Source organism: Delphinus delphis, chromosome 12 (assembly GCF_949987515.2).
Source record: "Delphinus delphis chromosome 12, mDelDel1.2, whole genome shotgun sequence".
NCBI classification, from domain to species: domain Eukaryota; kingdom Metazoa; phylum Chordata; class Mammalia; order Artiodactyla; family Delphinidae; genus Delphinus; species Delphinus delphis.
Genome location: NC_082694.2, coordinates 70,228,083 through 70,251,384, shown reverse-complemented (window position 1 = coordinate 70,251,384; position 23,302 = coordinate 70,228,083). Strand labels below are relative to the sequence as shown.

General features: G+C 47.9%; 1 protein-coding gene across 2 annotated transcripts in view; it reads right to left on the bottom strand.

The window, feature by feature from the left end:
• Positions 1 to 3,251: 3,251 nt before the first annotated feature.
• Positions 3,252 to 23,302, bottom strand: part of KIF3C (kinesin family member 3C) — a 35,622-nt gene continuing 15,571 nt past the window's right edge. Inside the window, exons 2-8 of one of the 2 annotated variants that reach the window (XM_060026975.2) lie at positions 19,761 to 19,862; positions 19,006 to 19,128; positions 17,509 to 17,627; positions 16,920 to 17,036; positions 6,309 to 6,417; positions 5,959 to 6,131; positions 3,252 to 5,719 (exon numbers count right to left, since the gene is read on the bottom strand). In XM_060026975.2, the coding sequence (XP_059882958.1) occupies positions 5,626 to 5,719; positions 5,959 to 6,131; positions 6,309 to 6,417; positions 16,920 to 17,036; positions 17,509 to 17,627; positions 19,006 to 19,128; positions 19,761 to 19,862 (837 nt within the window). In that variant the 3' untranslated portion in view covers positions 3,252 to 5,625. The remainder of the gene's footprint in view (positions 5,720 to 5,958; positions 6,132 to 6,308; positions 6,418 to 16,919; positions 17,037 to 17,508; positions 17,628 to 19,005; positions 19,129 to 19,760; positions 19,863 to 23,302) is intronic. The other variant, XM_060026976.2, reaches the window with a different exon arrangement.

Genomic DNA, 23,302 nt, shown 5'->3' with positions numbered 1-23,302 from the left:
GCCAGTTGTAAAGAAAGGACTTGTGGTTGAACACAGGGGCTCCGAGGTGCCCTCCAGTGGCTCTGTGCCCTCTGCCTCTACCACCCCCGAGGAGGGCAGTCCTGGTGTTTACACAAGCAGGTGGCCCCAGTGCCAGTGCTTGAAGGGCAGGCCCAAAGGAGTATGACACAAAATCACAAATGGCTGCAACTAAGATTCTCATACTTGAGTGAGCGTTCATTGGAATCACCTTCAGATTCCTGGCAAATCCCGTTTCACATGCAGATTCCTGGCAAGTCCCCCCTAACACTGACTTAAACCCCTGGGAGTTTGTCTGGCACCATTATAAGTCTAGAAGTGGACAGACCCAAGCTGATGCAGCAGCGCAAACCCTGCCAGGGACTTGGGACTCACGGTCTCTCCACTCCATCAACCTTTCCGTGTTATGCTTGTTGCCTCAGGGTTGCAATATCTTTGAACAAGCCTGACATACTCTCACCCATGAAGTTTGGATTTGCTTTCCCTCTCCTGGAGTCCACTTCCTTACCTCCTTCAGGACTTTGCTCCAATGTCATCTTCTTAGTAAGTGACTAATAAGGGGGTGACTACAACCCCCCAATCCCTTTCCATCACCACCACCATCAGTACCTAGAGCTCCCCGTCTCCCTTCTCTGCTTTATTTTTCTTGGCCATTCACATTGTCATCTGACCCTGCAAGTTTTTTTTTGTTTAATGTTTTTCTCCCCACCCTAAAATTAAGCACTGTGAAGACAGGGGCTTCTGTCTGTTCTATTCACTGCTGTATTCCCAGCACTTAGAACAGTACTTGGAATATACGGGTAACAGGTGCTCAGTAAATATTTGTTCAATGAAAGAATGTACTTCAGGAGGTGCATTTGAATTCTGGGCAGGAAGAGGATATGGGAAGAGGAGAAATGGGTGATATCTATAATAGGAAAAGCAAAAACATTTCCAGAAATCCCTAGCCAACTTCTACTTGCATCTCCTCAGCCAAAACCATGCCCCATGGCCACCCACTGGTGCAAGGGAGTCTGGTAATATGAGTATTTTTAGTTGGGTGCACTGCCCTCCTTGAACAAAATTATTTTGTAAGTAAGGAGGAAGGGAAAAATGGATATTGGAAAGGCAACTTGCAGTGTCCACCTCATGGATCTATCCTGGATCTAACAAAGCAGAACCTCTGAGGGTGGTATTTTTGGTGCAGGTGATCTGTTATAAGAAAAATGGCCAGAAAGAAAGGATGAGCCCAGAGCAAATTTTTCTTAAGCCATCCTGGGTGATGAATACACTGGTTGTGAACATCTGTTTTGTTGACTTCCCAGAGCACACTCCACCCCAACTGCTACCCCCATCAACTTTTTTGAGGAATATCTTGTATTTGCACCATCACCACCCCATGTACACATGGGTACTGCAGTAGGATTCTTGGAGGTCTTGTTCATATATCATGTTCCCACCCATCTAACCCAAACCACTGAATTGGAATCACATTCCCATGAAGTTGGCACTGGGACTTCTAAGTCTCTCCGAATGACTGAGTCATGTAAACAGAGCTGCTGGCAGGCGTATATTCTAAGTCACAGACTGGAGCAGCTGAGGAAACAGCATGAACCCCACCCAGAAAGTACAGTGAGATAGAGAGGGTCTTTGTGGGGTCTGAGTCCCTGGCACTAGGTCGTTCCTGAGAACTGGTTCTGTCCTTGCCCATGGTGTCCACAGCATGCTTCCGTGTCCTTATTTCGTTCAGGCCAACTTAAGCGAATCTTTAGTAGTGGCCAAGAGTTCTAACTAACACACACCCAGACCTAGGCGTCTGAAGACAGAAAGAAGTAACTCTGGAGGTCAGGTGCCCAGGCTTGGAGAAAGAAGAGAAATACGGCAGTTGCCATACTGACAAGCAAGGGGACCCCAGCCAAGGGTGAGTTCCAGCCCCCTGGCTGGTCCGTGGAACTCTAGAACCGCCTATCCCAGCCACACAAGTGAGCCCACGGCTAACGGGAGGAATGAGTGGTATTAAAATAGGACCTCAAGGTTAAGGGTTTGGCGATCTGGTTTTATTCCCACCACTCTGCCCTTCTGTTAAGGGTTTGGCGATCTGGTTTTATTCCCACCACTCTGCCCTTCTGTCCCTGGCTTGCACTACTTGTAGAACATGTAGGGTGCCTATCAGTCCTGAGGTGCAGATGCACTAGAGGCACAGAATCAATACAGGCTTTAGAGTCTGGAAGTCCAGCTTCATCACTAACCCGACGTCTTTAGCCAAGTTAGTTAATTTCCCTAAATTTCATCAGTAAACCAGTGACAACCATTCCCACCTGGGAGGATTAAACGACTATGGGTGTGTAAAGTACCTAACAACACCTGGCAAATCCGTCAAGCAGCAGAGCCCTGGAACCCCTTTGGATCTCAGGGCTGGAGCTGACACAGAGGCAGGAGGCCCCTCCAGGAGAAGCGTCAGTGCCACAATGGGCACGCGGCCACGCCCTGTGCACCAGGCTAACCTCAGTGCTCTCCCAGGAGTCAGGGTCTCGTGTTTGTTTGTTTGTTTTTGGCCGCAGCACGCAGCTTGTGGGATCTTAGTTCCCTGACCAGGGATCGAACCCGGACCCCTGGCAGTGGAAGCGCTGAGTCCTAACAACTGGACTGCCAGGGAATTCCTTGGGCTTCGTGTTTTTTAGCAGCAACTACTTCTCATTTCCTGTAAGACTTCCACGCTACGGGGAGCCGACAACTAGAACCCAGAGGGAGGGAAAGAGGCCCTGGGAAGACAGGATAAGGGGAAGCTAGTCTTGAATTATTTTAATTCAGCACCTACCACGTGCCAGTCATATTGATGTGCCTTACACACATTATTGCCTGTTTTAATCTCTCTTGGCTGATAAACGGAGGAGCAGAAGGGGCACAGCTGTTAAATGATATTGACGGCTCATCTGGACAGGCAGTTCTGAAATCTGCTAATAGCTCAGAATTAACTGGGAGAGGACCGCTAGCTTAGAACACGAACAGCTGCTGCCACGGCTCGGGCACAGACTTCAGACTGGAGCCTGGGCCCTGCCCCCTCCGCCTTGATGCTCGGACGGAGCCCCTTTTATTAAGCAGCCAGTTCTTTTCCCAGGTGCTCATCACTGCAGCTGGGCTCCAAATACTCTTGAACCCCTCTTGGAAAAAACAAGGAAGAGAGAGAAGGGAGAACATAAAAAGAGAAGTAGAAAGAGTCAGAGGGAAGAGAAGGCAGGCCACCAACTCTGTAACGATACTCATTCCTTTATTATCGACTGCGTTAATTAGAACAGGGCTGGAGCCTGCAGGTTGCTGGCAGCACTGAGCTGCAGGTGCATTTCAGCTCAACAGAGAGATCTCATCCTAAGCCAAGAAGACAGAGGGTAATGTTTTATATATATATTTATATATTCCATATGTCCTGTATCGTCATATGTATAGAGTGACAAGAATGGGCCACAGCATTGCTAACTGTTGTCCTAAATGAAGACCATAGCAACAGACACGGAAATTTGGTCCTAATCAAGGCCCTTACTTTGTCAACCAAGAGTTTGATACATCAAAAGGAAAAGAAGAGAGAGAGAGACAGAGAGACTGAGATCCAGCCACCCCGGTGGCCCTGTTCCCAGCATATCTTACACTGAGTGTAGAGTGTCCCCCGTGGAGGTAAACGCACACACAAACACGCACACACATACACACGTACACAAAACTGCAGGCAGGAGCTCCTCCTCTGACCACACCTTGGGCCCAGCCCTCAGACAGGGGGTGAAGAAGCTGGGTATATTGTGCTATAAGACTGTGAGGGTCAAGTGACCAGACAACGCAGAGTCGATGTGTCCAGGTGATGAACGGGGCTAACACGTGCGGCTTCATCCACAAATGAGAAAGAGGTCAGTGGGAGAGGCTGCTCAGCGCAGGACTGGAGGTCCCTCTGTGCCCAGGCCCCCTGGGAAATTTCTACACACTGGTCTTGTCCCAGCCACAGCCGAAGCTCTGATCTGAATCCTGGGTCTCAAATAATCTCCTGGGCTCTGATGAGAACTGTTATTTCCTTGAAGGACAGAAGCAAGTGGCAACTGAGTGGCCCAGCTACCTGGTCCCGTAGTTACGGCAGCGATGACAGCATCACTGAATTAAACTAAACCATAGCTTGGTCCTTAGAGCAGAACTTGAACTGTGCAAGAAGCTTTCCGTTCCTGACGGAAAGAGAAAAACCAGGTAGTCGGCCCCTACCGCCACCTCCCACGCCCCCAATTTCATGTCAGTTTCATGCCTTTCCCCCAGTGACAAAACTCCTCATGTTCTAGGAACTGGAGACTCCATTATCAGGTCGTTTTGAAATCCCAAACCACATGTTTTCATTCATGATTACCTCTTTACCCTTCCACTAAAATATACAATTAAAAGGTAAGTCAATGAAAATTAATCTCTCTTTTTTTGGTAGAAATTTACTCGAGATACCTGGAGACATACCGGGTTGTCACAAAGGAAAGTGAGGAGTACTTCCCTAGGGACCAATTTGCACAATGCTGAAGAAAGGGTCAGTCTTGTCAACAAAACAGTGCCCAACATACGTGATTCAGAAACAGGGGTAACAGGCAGAGTTGGCAGGTTGCGCCTGGGCCTCCATCTCCTGTGCTCAGTGAGGGGGAAAAGCAACAGATTCTGTGGTACCTTTGTTTAGCCAGAGGGAGAAGGATACTGATCCCTTCCACTGTGAACGGGGATCCAGGCAGCTGCAAGGAAAATGATGAAAGCAGGAAGGAGCAGCATCTCGAAGATGGGGAGCTGGCCTGATTGCTTGTCGGCCAAGGGTAGTTCTCCGAGGGGACAGAAACAAAGGGCCGTCCCTCGATGACTGTCCACATTGTCTCTATTACTGTTCCATTTCTTGAAGGTCCCAAGGAGGCAGCAACCGGTGGGTTCACAGTTCGCATCCACGGGTTGGGAAGGTGGGCAGGAAGCAGAGTTTGGGAAGCCATGAGTTCTTGCCAAAGCTGAAAAGCATGGACCGTGTGGCTGAGGTCACTGGAGTCCTTGAAAAGGAGCCCAAGAAACCGAAAGAGGTTGTTTGCGACCCAGAAAGTGGAGAGCGGTCTCTGTCCGCCGGAAGCACAGGCTCAACACCACCAGGATGGATGTCTCTTGGCCTCGGTGGACACCTAGCATTTTTCTAGTCCCAGAAAGTGCTCAGGAGCTGCTTACCGGCAGTGCAGGAGGAGATGGGAGATTACGGAGCGCGCTCGGGTAGAAAAAGCACTCTCTTCTCAGGCCCCGCCGCCCTCCCTTCTGGGGGCAACTGACAGGGAGGAGCATGAGGTCTGATTGGGGCGGGGGTCTAAAGTCAGGAGACGAGGAGGCTGTGCGGCGACCATGGCAAGCTCAGGCGAGGGCACCTCTCCCACAAGAACTGAGCTCCACGAATAAATAACATTAATTAAATAAAGGAGGCTGAGAGCCAGCAGAGGCACGGTCTGCCAGATTCTCGCCCCGCACACATATGCACATGCGCACACACACACGCACGCACGCACGCACGCACACCGAGCGTCAGGCGAGATGATCCAGGGTTGGCTGCCCCGTCCCTGGGGTCTGGGGGATGGGCAGCCCGACTGAAGGTTGTCACTCGTGGTCTAGCGCTGTCGTGGGGAGCAGAGCAGCGGAGGCCAGCGAGGCGTGTGCAATGGAAGGTGGAGGCCGCTGAGGACTCTGGCACCTGCAGGGGAAGGGGATGAGGTGGGCGAGAGGGGAGGGTGGGGAAGTGCAGGAAACAGAAAAGTGAGGAGTTTTCTTTCCCTCATCCTCTCGCTATAGGAAGTTGGCTCCCACAGCCCCAGTTTTCACTCTCCCTTCATGCCCTTTGGGTACAACCCAAGCCCTCCTCAGCCTCAACCAGCCCATGGGGTTACCATGCCTTCTAAGTCTACTGCCCACTCTGACCGTGATGGTACTGACCAGGATCTGGACTTTCGGACTTTAGATGTCGAAGGCCTTTCCAGAAAGCTGTCCAACCGCATGAGTCTCTCCATGTGTAATGCACGGGGGTCTTGTTCTTGATCATGAGAGAATTCCATCTCAAAGACCGCTGGAGGGGACACATCCAACTCCAGAAACATGATGTTCTCGGCCTGTGGTGGGAATATCAGGCCAGACGTGAGCACTGGCCCTGATGCCTGCATCTTCTGGGCACTTGGGAAATAACGGGAGTAGCAAGGGTGATGAGGCAGGTAGAGGAAGCAGAGGTTGTGAGCATCACCTCCCTTGGGCGCTCTCTCCCCTCCCCCTTCTACTTCCCAGCTTCTTACCCTATACCTGGGGTGTGACCCCATTGCCATGGCAACCCGAGCATACTGGCTGATAGGCCTCTTGTAGCCCACTGCAGATGTTGGCCGCTTCTTCATTTGGCTGTTACTGCTGTAGGGAAGAGGCTATATTTAAATCTATTTCCTCCGAACACAAAGGGAAAATGATATCATGATGGGTTAAGCACCATTCAGGTAGTCAGTAGGCCCTGCACACTGCAGGTTCTGGAATTTTCTTTTCTTTGCTCTAATACAACCTGACAACTCAAAATAGTATAACACAAGGAGACACATATTTCTCCACTCTTGTTGCTTCAATTATTTTCCACAGTGAAAAGGTTTGACTAAAGGCTGGAAAAAAGAAAGGAAATCCAATCTTATTTTTAGCTGTCAGACTCGTAGACTGACTTCACACACTATATAAAACCATCAATTAGTGGTTCTGCTTTTCATTTTCCTTCATAGGATTTAACACAATAAAATGATTAGAAACTCAGGCTTGAACTGCAGGTGTTCCAAACTAGCCAAAACAATCTTGAAAAATAACAAAAGTAGAGGATTCACATTTCCCAGTTTCAAAACTTATTTCAAAGCTATAGTAACCAAGGCTGTGTGATACTGGCAGAAGGACCGACCTATGGACCAATGGAATAGAATTGAGAATCCAGAAATAAATCCTCATATGGGGTGGGCCAAAAAGTTGGTTCAGGTTTTTCCATAAGATGTTACTGAAAAAGCCGAACGAACTCTTTGGCCAGCCCAATATTTTCAGTCAATTGATTCTCTATAAGGGTACCAAGACCATTCAACAGGGAGTGAACAGTCTCTTCAGCAAATGCTACAGGGACAACTGGATATCCACACACAAGAAAATGAAGTTGGACCCTTCCCTTGTACCATATATAAAAAACTAACTCAAAATTAATCATAGACTTAAATGTAGGAGCTAAAACTATAAAACTCTTAGAATAAAACAAAGGAGTAAATCTTCATGACCTTAGATTAGGCAATGGTTTCTTAGATATGACATCAAAAGCCCAAGCAACCAAAGAAAAAATAAATAGGACTTCATTGAAAACTAAAAATTTCTGTGCTTCAAGGGACATCATAAAAAAAGTGAAATAACAATCTTCAAAATGGGAGAAATTACTTGCAACTCATAAATGTGATAAAGGACTTATATCTAGAATATATAAGTAACATTTACAAATCAAGAATAAAAAGACAAATAACCCTGTTTAAAAATGGACAAAAGATCTGGGTAGCCATTTCTCCAAAGAAAATATACAAATGGCCAATAAGCACAAGAAAAGCTCAACATTATTAGTCATTATGGAAATGTGAATCAAAACCATAATGAGATACCACTTCACAGCCACTAGGATGACTATAATCAAAGAAGACAGAAAAGAGCACATGTTGGTGAAGATATAGAGAAATGGGAAACTTCATGCATTGTTGGTGGGAATATAAAATGATGCAGTCACTTTGGAAACAGTTTGGTAGTTTTTCAAAAAGTTAAACATAGAGTTGCCATATGACCTAGTACTTCCACTACTAGATACATATAATCAAGAGAATTGAAATCATGCTCACGCAAAAACTTGTATATAAATGTTCATAGAAGCATTATTCATAATAGCCAGAAAGTAGAAATAACCCCAATGACCATTGACTTATGAATAAATAAACAAAATGTGGAATATCATAGAATGGAATATTATTTGGCAACAAAAAGGAATGAAGGACTGATGCATGCTACAAGGTGGATGAAACTTGAAAACATTTTGCCAAGTGAAAGAAGGCAGACACCAAAGACCACATGTGATATGATTCCATTTATATCAAGTATCTGGAATAGGCAAGTCCATAGTGACAGAAAGTAGATTGGTGGTTTCCTAGGGATGGGGGACACTGGGGAGAATGAGAAGTGACAGCTAATGGGTTTGGGGTTTCTTTCTGGAGTGATGAAAATGTTCTGGAATTAGATAGTGGTAATGTTATACAACTCTGTGAATATACTAAAATCCACTGAATTATACCCTTTAAAATGGTGAATTTTATGATATGTGAATTACATCTCAATAAAGGTATCATTTATAAAACATACAAAACTCAGGCTTGGCTTTTTTTGTTTGATTTTTTGGCCGTGTATCGTGGTCTGCAGGATCTCAGTTCCCCAACCAGGGACTGAGTGCTGAAGGCACTGAACCCTAACCACTAGACCACCAGGGAACTCCCAGGCTTGGCTTTTAAAAAGTGCATATTCTTTGACCCAAATTCCCAGTCCTAGGAATTTCCCTAAGGAAATAATCAGAGATAGGGACAATTTATAAGCAGAGATGTTTGCTGCAATATTATTTACAAATGCAAACAATTAGAAACAACCCAAATGTGCACCAATAGGGACCAGTTTATTATTCAGCCAGGTGAAGGAATAGTATGTAGTCATTTCAATTGTCTTATGGCTCTGTGTAGACATGAAAAGGTTTCCACAACATAGTAAATAAAAAAGCAGATAAAAAGATGACATTTTTTTGTTTTGTTTTTATAGGAGTGTGTGTACGTGCGTGGATGCTTAGAAAAAAGTCTGGATATTCAACAAAATGTTAACAATGATTGTCTTTGGATCGAGTGATTATGGGTGATTTTTATTACCTTTATGCCTTTCTGCAATATCTAAATTTTTTACAATGTATGGTTAATCTTATATCTAATAAACTATTTCAAATACTCAGAAAAGCATGGAATATATATCTGTTCGCCTATCATCCAGCATTGTCAAATCTTAACATTTTATTATACTTAACACCAAATCTTTAAGAAATAAAATGTAGACACAGTTTTTAAGACTCCATCACTTTCCTTCCCCAGAATTAATCACTCTCTTGAGTTTCGTGCTTATCAATGTCAGGCCTATTTTTATACTTATTTATATATGTGGCTATTCATAAACAATATATATGGTATCTGTATGCCTACTTCTTAGTTTTATACTGTATGGTATACACACTATATTGTTTTGTGCCCAACAAACATGGCTTTTATATTTATCCATGCTGCTCTAGATTAGATGATTAAAGTTTAACTATATTGACTATCTTAAGGTTTCAATATAGCATTTTATATATGTTATATATATATATATTTTTAATATATTCTCTTGTTGATAGACATCTAGGTCAATTCCTTTTTCTCTCTCCCTTTCTATTTAACACAGTGCTGTTGTGAAGAGTTCTGTGTAGGTATCTTGAAGTACATATTCAAGTTTCCCTGGGGTATATACCCAGGAACGGAATGGTTCCGATGTGCATTTTCCGCTTTACCAAATTGCCAAATTGCTTTTCCAAGTGGCTATATACCATGAGAAAGTTCCCATTGCTCTATATCCTGGCCAACTCATGGTATGTTAAGACTTTTTACTCTCAGCAACTTAATGAGTGTGAGGTATTGTATTATTCAAAACAAAGATAGGAAAGAAAACAAGTTATTTCCACTAAAAAACATAATACAGGGTTTGGAGTGAGGTAGATCTGAGTTTGAATGTTGGCTCTACCCCTTACAACTTTGTTACCTTGGGAAGCGGCTTAGTATCTGAGCCTCAGATATCTCATCGCTATCCTACAGAACTGCTGAGATTAAACAAGATAAGCACTTAGCACAGTACACCGCAAGGGCTCAACACGTGGCAGCTGTGATGATTATTAATTCTCAATTCCACTTGCTAATTTCAAACAGGGATACAGATGAGCAACGAAAAAAGCCAAAAGGCGACAGAAAACAGAAGAGAAGAAACAGGCTGAGTAATTCAGAGATAGGACACTCTGTCCTTGAATAGGAGAACAAGCCGTGCAGGCGCCGACGGAACAATGCCCGCCTTCTGCCACAGAGAGTAACAAGAACCACATTCCCAGGGTTTTTTTTTTACCAAGTGTATATAAAAGAGTGCGGATCCCACTTAGGGTCCCTGCCGACCCCTCTTCATAGATGAAAACAAGGAAGACGAGGCTGTGGAAGCCCCAGCTGGTGCTGCTGCTATGGCCCCTCTGGAAGGTGGGCGGGCTGTGCATGTGGAGAGTGGCAGCACCGGGGGAGGGGAGCGGGAAAATCAGTAAAATAACAACTTATCATTTATAAGGTGCATCTGTGCATCCCATTTGAACTTTACAACCTCCTGAGGTGCAGGCAGGGCAGACAAGGAGAGGAGGCTCAGAAAAGCAAAAGCGCCTTTGTGTCCAAGATCGTACAATTAGGAAGAGACTCGGAATGGATTCTTCCCAAATACTCTTTTTAGGATGCCACGCTGCCTTTCAGGAGCGCACACAGAACAGCCTGGGCCTGAGCGTGCCTTGAAGGCTGCAGGCTCTGGGAACAGCACAGGGGGACAGGGCTGGGTGAGCAGAGCAGTGGATCAGGGCGAATTGGCAGCCTGACCCAATAAAGATGCCAGGGCTATTCTGGGTGGCAGGTGGGAAGCAGGGGGTGGGGGAGGGGAGTCTGTAATTGGGACACCAAGCTTCCCATCTACTCTCTCCTCTGCCTCAGGCCTACTTTCCATGATTGATCCGTCTGTAGTAAGCAGGTTGTGGCTGACAGCCTAGAGTGGAGGCCTGGCTCTGCAAGTATCCATCCCTCTTGAAAGAAACCCACAACAGCTCTCCTGTGCGTCGTAGATCCCCAGAGTTCTCTTACGACCCTCCCTCCACATGGCTTCTATCACGAGATTATATAGATTTTCCTCTTAATATTAAAAAGTTCTCTCTCAGTCCCATCTCACAGGCTGACCCCAATCTCATTACCAGCTCTGTCTGCTCACCACCTTTCCCCCCTCCTGTTCTGAAAACCGGCAGCCAGCATCATAGGGTGTGTTTTCCTTCTCGGTCCTTTACAAGCACCTGACACAGCAAATCTGACTTTTCTCCATGATTGGATCCCTCCCTCCCTGCAGGTGAGCTGTCCACCTTGTAGCATCCCCCCTGCGTGTCTGAAATCCCACTCTTCTTCCCAGTTCCCCTTCACACGGCACACAGCCTGCCCGGGCAGGCAAAAACTTCTCCCTGTTTCAGATTCTTTTTCAGTTGTCACAGGCCTGTGAATGAATCTAGGGACTCAACTCAGAGCTGAGCATGTTCTGACTGAGGTAAACTTTGCCTCTGTAAGGAAACCAGTTTAACTTTCTATCCTGATTCTATTTAGAGCAAGGAATGCTCTGCTCTCTCTCTCTCTAAATTTGGAGGCAGCCTGATTTAAAGATCAAAATCTAGAACGAAAGCAACAAACCAAACTGTCCTTCTATGGCACTTGTAAGGCATGATGGCAAACTGGTTTCTCTGGAGTGCCCACAATTATCATACTGGCTCACTGGTACTATTTTTTTTTTTTTTTTACTGGTACTATTGCAGCCATTTATGGATCATCTTCTCTGTGCCAGGTACTGGCCTGGAACACCCTCCACCCCACCTCCAACACGCACCACACACACTATCTCACTTCAATCTTGATAATCCCGCAGGGATTTTTTTTTTTTTTATCCCGACTTTTATCTGAACTTGGGTTCAGAGAGGTTAAAAAAAACCTTCTCAAGGCAGAGCAGGGACTAGAATTCAGAACGTTCTAAATCCAAAATCCAGTCTCTTTCTACTGCACCACGATACTTTGAAAAGAGTCTAGGATAGCAGGGATTGCAAAAGGCAAGTGGCTAAAGTTACCAATAGAATTTTGTGAACTGTAAACCATGGGCTACAGACATTGCCAAATATACAACCCTTAGAAGACAGTTTTGTATAAACACAATTAAAAATAAGGTCCATGATGAGTAACCAAAAATAAAAGGTCATATTTGTAAAATAGTTATGGTTAGAGCTGGCTGCAGAAATGTGTTTTGCAAAGTAACTTTAACACAAAATTGTTTGTGATTGTGGAAGGGACCTCACCTGAAGTTATTGTGCATCAACTAGCAGTGGCCTAGAGGTAGTGGAGAAAAAAGAAAAAGGGATAGGCGTCCAGAATAAGTTGATTCAGAGTGTGTTTCAAGAGCTCCCCGACAATAACTCCTTGTTTTAAAGAGAGGCTCAGGGAAGAGTGTGGGGGGTAAATGCTTGCAGCTAGTGGAAGAGGGGAAACGTTTTTCCAACAAAAGCTTTCTAAAGGGACGGTATGACTTTAGGTAATTTCTTTCCAACAATGCTTTTTTCCTCTCCTTTTGAGCAGCCTTCCGTGTTCTAATCCCCAACACACCACAGGCCAAACGGAAGCAAAATATTCCACACTTGAATTGAGCAAATGGGACAATGCCTTGATTAGTTAAATATGCTTTGGGAAGAAAGAGGTTTTTCAGCCCTGATTAAGTTATGTTGCAAACAGTGGGACCCAATCCTCCCAGAGAGGCAGCTTGTTCTACAGTCTCAGTCCACAGGGCTCCCCGAAATGCGGGAAGCTGCGTCCAAGGACCTGCCCACCCTCAGCCTTCCGCTATGAAAGGAGGGGCTTGGGGCAAAAGATCTCAGAGATCCAGGCCAGTGATTCTTACACCGGGATGCTACCCTGGGGCTCTCTGTTGCTGAGTCACTATCATGCTTGGGAATTCCAATTAGGAGGGAATTGTTTTTACTTTATTTTAACCACCAACTGCTGCTATACAAAAGTGATTTTTAAAAAAATGAATTTATTGAGATTGAATTTATTTAAAAATGAATTTATTGAGCTGTCAGAGCTTGAGGATCTTTGGCTGCACCGTGCAGCACGTGGGATCTTAGTTCCCACACCAGGGATCAAACCCGTGCCCTCTGCAGTGGAAGCCTGGAGTCTTAACCACTGGACCGCCAGAGAAGTCCCAGTAGAAAGTAATTTTAAAAATTTGTTTTGTATAAAAACTTCCTAGATCTATTATTACTTTTCTTTTTTTTTTTTTTTGTAATTTATTTATTTATTTATCTATCTTTGGCTGTGTTGGGTCTTCGTTGCTGCGTGTGGGCTTTCTCTAGTTGTGGCAAGCGGGGGCTACTCTTCTTTGTAGTACGTGGGCTTCTCATTGTGGTGGCTCCTCTTGTTGCGGAGCATGGGCTCTAGGCGAGCGGGCTTCAGTAGTTGTGGCATACGGACTCAGTACTTGTGGCTCACGGGCTCTAGAGCACAGGCTCAGTAGTTGTGGTGCACGGGCTTAGTTGTTCCACGGCATGTGGGATCTTCCCAGACCAGGGCTCAAACTCGTGTCCTCTGCATTGGCAGGTGGATTCTTAACCACTGCACCATCTGGGATGCCCTATTATTACTTTTCTTTAGTATTTTTGTGATTTTTTTTTAAGTTCTGAGATAAATATTATTTATTGCAGTTATCAGACAATGGACAAGTGACATTAGAAAAAAGAAAATAATCTGTAGTAGTAATTCAGAATAGCATGTATTTGACTACCTGGTATTTATTAATGTCTTTTTGAAGTAATTTATTTATTGGAATTTTTCTTAAAGAAATTTATAATACCTGTTTATATCAACCGTATTTAAGTACAGTGGAGAACACTGGGATGTCACAATTGCCTTAATACATTTTACCCTTACCCAGATATATTTTGATATTTTCTACACAAAATATATATTCTCTGTATTCTGAGGAGGTAAATATATATTCTGTATAAAACAGCATGTTTAAGTTGTGAATATACTTAACCATAATTTTGAAAAAGCTTGTAAATGTATTTATATCCTTACAATTTTAATATAAAATTTTAAGGGAACACAGTCTATCTGGGATCCAGTTAGAAGCACTGCTAATAGAGATGTACAAATGCAGGCTGGGGAGCAACTGTGTGCAGATTTAAGTCAAAGGGGTATGTATGTCGAGACCAGTTCTTCCCAAAGAGTTATGGGACACTATAGCGTAAGCTAAAGCCCACTGCCTGCTTTGAGCCTGTTTTTTTTTTGTTTGTTTGGTTTTTTGCTTGTTTATTTGTTTCTTTGTTGTTTTGGCCTCCTCATGGCATGCGGGATCTTAATTCCCTGACTAGGAATGAAACCCGTGCTCCCTGCAGTGGAAGTGTGGAGTCCCAACCACTGGACCGCCAGGGAATTCCCCACAAGCAGATTTTGAGGAAAGAGCTGAATTCTTAGGCTTCCTAATGGCAAAGAAAACACTGAATCTTTCTCTCTTTGCATTACTTTCCAAGAGCAAGAAGGATGGTGGGGGGAATCAGAAGAGAAGGGAAAGGTGGGAAAAGAACATCACAGGCAACTCCCTCCGCCCAGAAAGGTTCTGGTTCTGAGGCCTAGAAAAGAACATGTAAAGAGCACAAATTCTCCTTTAAAGCAAAGAGAGGGATAAGAGGCTAGGAAAGGCAATAGCTCAACAGTAAGCAAAGATACCAATCTATATTTTGGAGGACTTCTTTCTTTTTAAAAGTTGTTACTGGGCTTCCCTGGTGGCGCAGTGGTTGAGAGTCCGCCTGCCGATGCAGGGGACACGGGTTCGTGCCCCGGTCCGGGAAGATCCCACATGCAGCGGAGCGGCTGGGCCCGTGAGCCATGGCTGCTGAGCCTGCGCGTCCGGAGCCTGTGCTCCGCAACGGGAGAGGCCACAACAGTAAGAGGCCTGCGTACCGCAAAAAAAAAAAGAAAAAAAAAAAGGTGTTACTGGTATCTACTCTAAAAATTATTTAACATGTGCTGTTTTAAGATAGCTGTTTTATTTTTAAAAATCTGTGAATGGTTTTTCAGTGTATGCAAACCATTTTATTTTTGCAAAAAAAAAAGAGAAAGAAGTTATTTAAAAGGTTTTTTAATTTAAAAGTTATTCGAGTAAAAGGAAGAAAGTAAACTTAAAAAAAACCAGAACAAAGAATGGAGATTCCTAACCATTAAGCAGAAAGCTTATCTTAGCTTCAGGCAAAGCACCCACCATGCTTTGGAGTCTGGATTCTGTGCTTAGGTGGTCAAGTAAAAACTGCAGGGACAACGTTTTGAGAAATGAATAAACTCCTCTGAAGCATGAAATTTTCAAAACTCAAATCAAGATCCATTCTCAGTTCCAGATTAAAGGAGATGGAACAGGCATGACAATTAAATGCAATGCACCATCGCAGGTGAGCCGGTGGGGGAATTGCTGTAAAGGACATTATTGAGGTAACAGAATTTCCTGAATTTGATCACTGTACTGTGGTTATGTAAGAGAATGTCCTCACTCTTAGGAAATATGGGTAAAGGGTTGACTGTCTGCAATTTAATTTCAAATGGTTGACGGGAGGGGATTAATAAAGCAAGATGTGGCAAGATGCTAACAACCGGGGAGTTTGGGTGAAGGGCATATGGGAATTCTTTGTACTATTCTTGCTTTTCAAAATTAAAAATTTTTTAAAAACACACGCCTTCTCAGAGCGTCTCTCATCCCATCTCTATCCAATGTAAAGGAATTCCTCCACCTACAAACTTTAAACTCAAGAACTCTGTAAGCACAAAATAACTCTACGAAGCAGAAGCCTCCCCAGCATCTTCCTCCAGCAGATGGTGCTGGAGTGGTAGTTTTTGAACCTAGCTTCCTGTAGAATCAGCTGGAAGCCTTGAAAACAATTTTTCTTAAGCCCTGGGATCCATGGAAGACCCTTTAAATCAGACTCTGGAGCCCAGCTCACAGGTGATTCTAGTTGCAGCCAGGGTGGAGAACTTCTGCATTAGATGACGTACTACTGCAGGCCTCCACTTAGATTGGAAAGGTGGAGTTAAATCCAAACTGATGCCATTGAAAAGTCCTTTACTCAAGAACTTGCCACTTACAAACTTGTGTAGTGTTGCCTTGCGTAGGATCAGCCCTTCAGAAAGTAGACAAATTAAGTAGGCGTCTGTTGTTCCAGTGAGAAGCTGTAGACCTCTACAGCTAGCTTCCCACCCCAGCTTTGGGGAGACTCCTGCCCTATCTTGGCGTTAATATTCCTGGGATAGATAGAGCAAAGAATCTCTAGGGAAGTGCATTGGTGTCAGGCCTCCTGAACACCTCTGTACACAGATTGTCAATGAAGGGACAGTGGTCCAGCTGGGTGAGCTAGTCACTCTGCTGGGTTTGAATATCCAGTCTTGTTCTTCATGGCCACCAGCAGAGGAAAAGGCACACCCAGAGCTAAATGCACTTAGCTCTGTTACCTAAGAGCTAGGATGTGGAAACAGGTGGAAATGCTGAATCACCCAGCTGAGTGAGGCTACAAGGACCTCACATCTCTATCATTTCTTGATCTGATTACTTTTCTGTATTCCCCACTGGACTGTGAGCTCTGACTGTGTCTGATTTACCTCCCATCTGCAGAGTCTCCTACAGTGTCCAACACATAGTTAGTGCTTGGCAATATTATCTGTTGTTGCTGTTTTTGGCATCTGACAAATGAATACTCACCAGACTGGCCAAATGTTAGCCAGCTAGTATTTTCTGCATCCCAGACCAATGAGACACTGTACTTGACACTCCTTCCTTCATGGAGACCCCAACATTAGGTCCTGGGAAACCCATCCTCCATCTGCATCCTTCCCAGCCCTCCCCAATCCACTAAAACGTCCGTCTCCCCCAGGCCCCTGGCCACCCCGGGCCTGGGGCGAGCTGGCAAGTCCCTAGGCCCAGACAGCTGGTGAAGGACTCACGCTCCACCGGGCATGAGGGGCTGGAACTTCCATTGCTCCTCCTCGCAGTCCAGGAAAAGCCGGTTCATGATCTTGTTCTTCTCCTCAGGGGGGATGAAGTTCTCGATGATTAGGTACCTGGGAGGAGGAATGAGGTAGACAGGGGATCACGTGAGACCGCACAGTGTATATGAAGGTTGAAGGATGAGAAAAAAGAAGCAAAGAGGCAGAGGGAACAGAGAAGGTGGAAAAACCAAAAAGTCGGGGGGAGGGAATCCCTAGAGAAATAATAGAGCTTGCAAATCGCAGTTTCTAATGCAAAAATTATAGACTCAGGGCCTTAGGAGTTACTTCTGGGCAGCACCCGGCATGCTCTTTGCGGAGTGCATCAAATGCAGGCCGAGGAGAGGAAGGAGGAAACAGGAGGTAGAGGAAACTCCAATGGGCCCCTCCCCCATCCCTCAGACACATTCTGTTCCTAAGGTACATGGACATGGGTGAGGAGACAGTTGGAATGAAGCCTTCAGGAAAGAGAGGAGCCTGTCAGGGAGAGGCCCAGGGCCTGAGGGATGGCTGTGAGAGCCCCAGATGGAAAGAGGAGGGGCCCTACTTGAGCTTGAGCTCCCGGGTCTGCTCATTCTGTGCCTCTTCCAGGTCCTGCCGCACGCGGATGTACTCATCGTGCTGGTCCTGGATCTCCGCCTTCACCGCCTGCAGCTTGGCGTAGAGCTGGGTGGGGACAGGTGCAGCTCAGAGGCTGTGCAGTGTGGCAACCAATGTGGCTCCGCTCCGCTCACCCAGCCTGGGTCCCGACGGCTGCAGGCTCAGGGTCCACCAGCTCGGTCCAGGATGAGCCCAGGGCCCACCTCTGAAGCTCCCTCCTGCCCCACCATCCATCGGAATGGGTTATTCTAAAGGCTGCCCTGTCCCTCCCACACTGTGGCCTGTTAACCTGCTCTCTCAGCTGCTGTCCACATCGTGCAATGTTCAAATCTGAAGGGACCCGAGGGACCTTCTGGTCCAACACCCCCTTTTATAGGTGAGGAAACTCAGGCACAGACTTGCTCAAGGTTATACAACGAGATAACAGAAGAGCCGGAATCAGGACGCGAGTATCAGGACTGCCATCCAGGGCTCAGGGAAGGAAGGGAGCCTCAGCCAGTTTGCAAGGTGACCCATCCTACTCCTGCCTCTCCAGTGGCTCTCGAAAGTAGGGGTGTGGGGCTTCCCTGGTGGCGCAGTGGTTGAGAGTCCGCCTGCCGATGCAGGGGACACGGGTTTGTGCCCCGGTCCGCGAAGATCCCACATGCTGCGGAGCGGCTGGGCCCGTGAGCCATGGCCGCTGAGCCTGCGCGTCTGGAGCCCGTGCTCCGCAACGGGAGAGGCCACAACAGTGAGAGGCTCGCGTACCGCAAAAAAAAAAAAAAAGTAGGGGTGTGGAGGGCAGCTCCAACCTTCCTGTCCCACTCCTAACCCACTGAAAGCTGTGTCCCTGGAAACTGCCACTGGAGCTGGGCCTCTGCCTGGCCTGCTCTGGGGCAGACACCTCAGCAATCTAAGGGCTCTCCAGGTTCTTCCCAGAATCCAGACTGGAATTTGCCGCTTCCTGCCCTAGGCCCTCAGCTTATGCACATGCCTTTCCCTGGCCATGGACTTTGCAGGGTCCTGGCAGCCAACATTCTCATCCCTGGAGAGCCCTGTGCTCCCTCTCTGAGCGCTCCCAGGCTCGAGTCTCCTCAGGTTTCCCCACCACTCCCCTGGCCTGCTCTGTGCCTGGTGATCCAAACTGTGACTCACCGGTGACACCAGAGTAAAGGGGGAAGTTACCCAGGACCACGAGGATGGCAACCCTGGAGAGTGGAAGTAAAAGTGTTCCCAGCCTGTCCGGCCCCTCCTGGCCCAGGAGGAAAGGCTCTATCCCACCCCACCCAGACCCCTGCCTCCCCCTGCTCCTCACCCAGCACCCAGGCAGTGTAACTCAGGGGGTCAGCAGTCCAAGCAAAGTGGGGAGGGGTCGCTAAAGCACACGCCCCTTGGGCAGGTGACGTCTCGGGCAGAGGCTGCCAGGCCCTTACACACCCTGACCCAGTTCTGTGTGGCATCTCACCTTCTTGAGTTTCTTGGTTTTGACCTCCACCTCCTGCTGCAGGGACGTGTAGGTGCCCCGGAGCTCCATGGTCTCCTCGTCTCGGAGCATCATCTCCTGCTGCATTTCCCGTTCGCGGCGTTTCTAGGCCAAGGCAGGGCACAGGACTCAGCGGAGCAGAATGTACCGGGGAGCTCTGCCTACCATGGAACCTGGCTTCGTCATGACCATGGGCGCCAGGAGGCAGCAGGGAGCACCCCATGGCCCACATCCATTGCTCCCACCCCAGCCTCAATGGAGCCTCTCTGAACCTTCTTCTCAGCTCATACGGCCATGCTTTTGCCAAGGCACTGCCCCCCACAGAAGGAGACCTCAGCCCTAACAGCTGGGGCATTCCAGGGGTGTCAACCCCGTATACCGATGTCCAGATACTGGCTTTCCAGCTGCCTCAGCCTCTCCCATGTAGTATCACAATTGATTGGTAAGACCAACAAACTGTGGTTCTTGATGATTTAGGACACAGTCCTGCAGTTGGCAAAGAACTCACACCTTTGTGGAAGGCCCAGGAATGAGTACCTGGTGCCTTACGGCACCAGGAGAGCCACCACCTGGGCAGTGCACCCACGGAATGCAGGGCAGCATACCTTAGGTTCTCAGCGCTGTAATTCCAGGGATCCTGAGCCCATGACGGCTCACTGCCCTAAGCACCCCCGTGCGACCTCAAGGCTATGTGCCCCCTCCCACCCAACCCAGGGACCTGAAGACCCCTGCCCTACCTGCTCGGCAATCTCCTGCCTCTTCAGTTCCAGCATCTTCTGCTGTTCATTGGTGTGATCCATGATGTTCCTGCCCCCGATGAGCAGCTTGCTCTCCATGGCCTGCGGACACAGAGGGGTGAAGAGATGGGCTTTGGGGCTTTTCAAAGGGCCACAGCAGCCCCAGCTTGAGAGGTCTGGCTTCTCTGTTTTGTGGTCCTTCCAGGAGGGGACAGAAGATGTGTCCCAGAAGGAGCCTCATGACCCTCAGTAAGAGTGAAGTTTTCCCCTCCAGCCTCCTGGGCCCCAGCACAAGGCTCCCATTCTCAGCAGGACCATTAGGTGAGACAGAGAGGGAATCCCTCAGAGAATACAGGGCACCTGCTCTGTTTGCTTTGGATATGGAAGCTTTGCTTTTGATATACGGAAGGCCGGTTCACCACGCTTGGGAAGGGAGTGCGGTGGCAATCTAATCCTGGCAACAGGACCCAGCTACTGTTAGGAGGCGGGGAGACACCGGATACAGTCACTGGGCAGCCCGGCCCTTTAGGTAACTGGCTCCTGACTCAGGAAGGGGGTTCTCACACAGGCAGCAGGAAAGGCTCTAATCTTCAGCTGGAAAACAGAAGAAAAGCCAAAGGGAGAAGACTCTGCAGCACTAAGGGGCACATGGGGCCCCAGAAGCAGCATGAGCTTTGGAGATGGCCAGTCTCACCTACTCCCAACATGTGCTCTGTGCTCCAGCTTTGCCAAAAGCTTGGGCTCTACCCACCAACTGCAAGGTCTCGGCCGAGTTATCTGTCACCTCTCACGTCCATAACCCTGGAGCCGCCTCTGCTCCGGGAAGGAAAGCCACAGCAAACATCTGCTGAGTGCTACCGCTACCTGCCAGGTGTCTCCATCCTCACCCCCAGAGAGACCCCAGGCAACAAGTAAAGAAACTGAGAGGAACTAGCCTCAGGCCATGCAGCTAGTTGACAGGGGTGAGATCTGAGCTCCACGCCAGTCTCCCCACTGAGCCCCTGCGCTGTGTGCAGCAACCCCAGCCTGACCCGGCACTTGGCACAGACATTCCATAGGTGATGGTTGAATCTGAAGCTTAAATAATAAAGGAGTAGGGGAAACTGTTTAAGTTGTGACTACATTAAAATGCATTTTCAGGGACTTCCCTGGTGGCGCAGTGGTTAAGAATCCACCTCCCAACGCAGGGGACACGGGTTCAAGCCCTGGTCAGAGAGGATCCAACAGGCCGCAGAGCAGCTAAGCCAGTGCACCACAGCTATTGAGCCTGTGCTCTAGAGCACGCAAGCCACAACTACTGAGCCCACGTGCTGCAACCACTGAAGCCCACGTGCCTAGAGCCCGTGCTCCACAAGAGAAGCCACCACAATGAGAAGCCCGCGCACCGCAACGAAGAGTAGCCCCCACTCGCCGCAATTAGAGAAAGCCCGCGCGCAGCAACGAAGACCCAAAGCAGCCAAAAATAAATTAATTAATTAATTTTAAAAAATGCATTTTCATTATTACTAGTCAGAGGGTGCTGCCCGGGGCATGCCAGCTGTCCACTGATTTCATCCCAGGCCCCCTGGAAGGTTGAAATCACCTTGAGCCACTGACCTGCCTGAGGGCTCTCCAAGCAGGGTGTGCTGGCAGAATAGGGGAGCAGGGGGTCCCTGTACCATCCGTCACGGAGGACAGAGCAGGACAGGGGTCGAAGGTTGCTTTCGTGGGGTCAGAGGTTGGGCTGTGTGAGGGTGACAGAGGACACGGAGTGAAGCAGGGCCAGTCAGAGCCGCCCCACGCAGCCTCAGAGGGAGCTGTTGCCAAGCAAGGCACCCTCCCCATGGCAGCATAGCCAGGGCTGCACTAACACCTCCCCCAGGCCCTGCTCCTGGCTACCATCTCACCATCCACCACCTCCACAGCACAGACTCCTTCTCTCTCACGGTCACACTTGTCCACCCTTTGCATGAGTGACTCCTTAAATTGTGTGCCCCAGGCACCTTACCCACCTCACCTGAGTCCCCGCCCTGCAGCTCACTCAGCCCCTTCATCTGGCCAGTCATTAAGTCCCATCAAGTCTGTCTTCTGGGTACAGCTCACCTTCTTCCCTCCTTTTCATCCTCATCACAACGGCTCACTTCACTGTGGTCCCCATGACTCACCTGGATCATTGCCAGGATCTCCCCCCACCTCAGTTTCCCCTTCCAGCCCTCTCCACATGACACCCAAGGGGATCCGCCAACCACACAAGTCTGAACATGCCTCTCCTCTGCTGCAAACTATTGAAAGGGCCTCCATTCCTTGCAGGATGAACCACAAAGTCTGTAGCAGTTACTGGCCCCGTGGGCTGGTCTCACCTACTCCCCACATGTGCTCTGTGCTCCAGCTTTGCCAAAAGAATCCCAGCCCCCTGAGTGGGCTGTGCCTTTTCACAAGACCAGGCTTCTCTCCCTGCTTCACATCCACCTGGAAAATGGCTACTTCCCCTGCGAGACACAGCTTGAGCATCTTGGGAAGTTTTCTCTGATTCCCTCAACTCTGCATATTTCCTCCCTTAGTCCTCCTCAATAGCTAGGACACTTTCCTACTATTTTCCCATATTGTCCCATCATTTGTTTACATCCTGTCTCCTCTGTGTGCTCCTTCAGGTCAGGAATCATGTCTTGCTCGGATCTGAGTCTTGGGACTTAGCACAGTGCCTGGCACACAGTAAATGCTCAATATGTTTGATGAACAGAAAGGACTCCTTGGGGTAGCCTCAGAGGGGGGCTTCCAGGTCCTTTCTCTGGGCTCACTCATCTAGAGCAGAACTGGATCTTCACCTCAGCTTCTCCTTCAATTGGTCAACCCACATGCACTGGCTAAGCAGGGTCTGGGCATCTGGGAAGCCTGGCAGGAGGGATGGGCTGGGTGTGAAGAGGGAGGAAGGAGGAAGGCAGCAGCTCTGCTTGTCCACAGAGGAAGCCCCCGACTGCTGCAGGCCATGGATAATTGATCCCTCTAACTGTAATGGCATTTGGGGGGACCTGGTATCTGGTCTGGCCCCCCTTCGAGGACACACTTGCCCGCTCCAGCCCTGAGTCCTCACACTTCCCTTGGCATGTTATGTGGCCCTAGTGTTCTTCACTCTTTGCCACCGAATAGAAAGACACTAGTTCTCAAAATAGGTTGCATATTAGAATCGCCTGGGGAGCTTTTGAAACTCCCAGTGCCAGGCCACATGGCAGGGTTACCTTGGTCCCTTCCCCTCACAAGTGGCGGTGAGAACTCCCAAGCCAGATGCTCTAGAGGAGACTCTAGTAAGGAAGACACAGGGCGACAGCTGATGCCCTGCCTTCTCCTACCTGATGTAAAGACTGGGGATGAGGATGGAGAGAGAAGCACAGGGCAAGGCACCAAGAGAAAGAAAACCATCCTTTTCTTTGCACCTGCTATGTGCCAGGTGTCTCACTCTTACTTCTGCTAATAACCCTTTAGGCATTGAGTCTCAAACTTTGATGTACATTAGAATCACCTGGGGAGCTTTTCAAAGGCTCAGTGCCCAGGCTACATCCCACTGC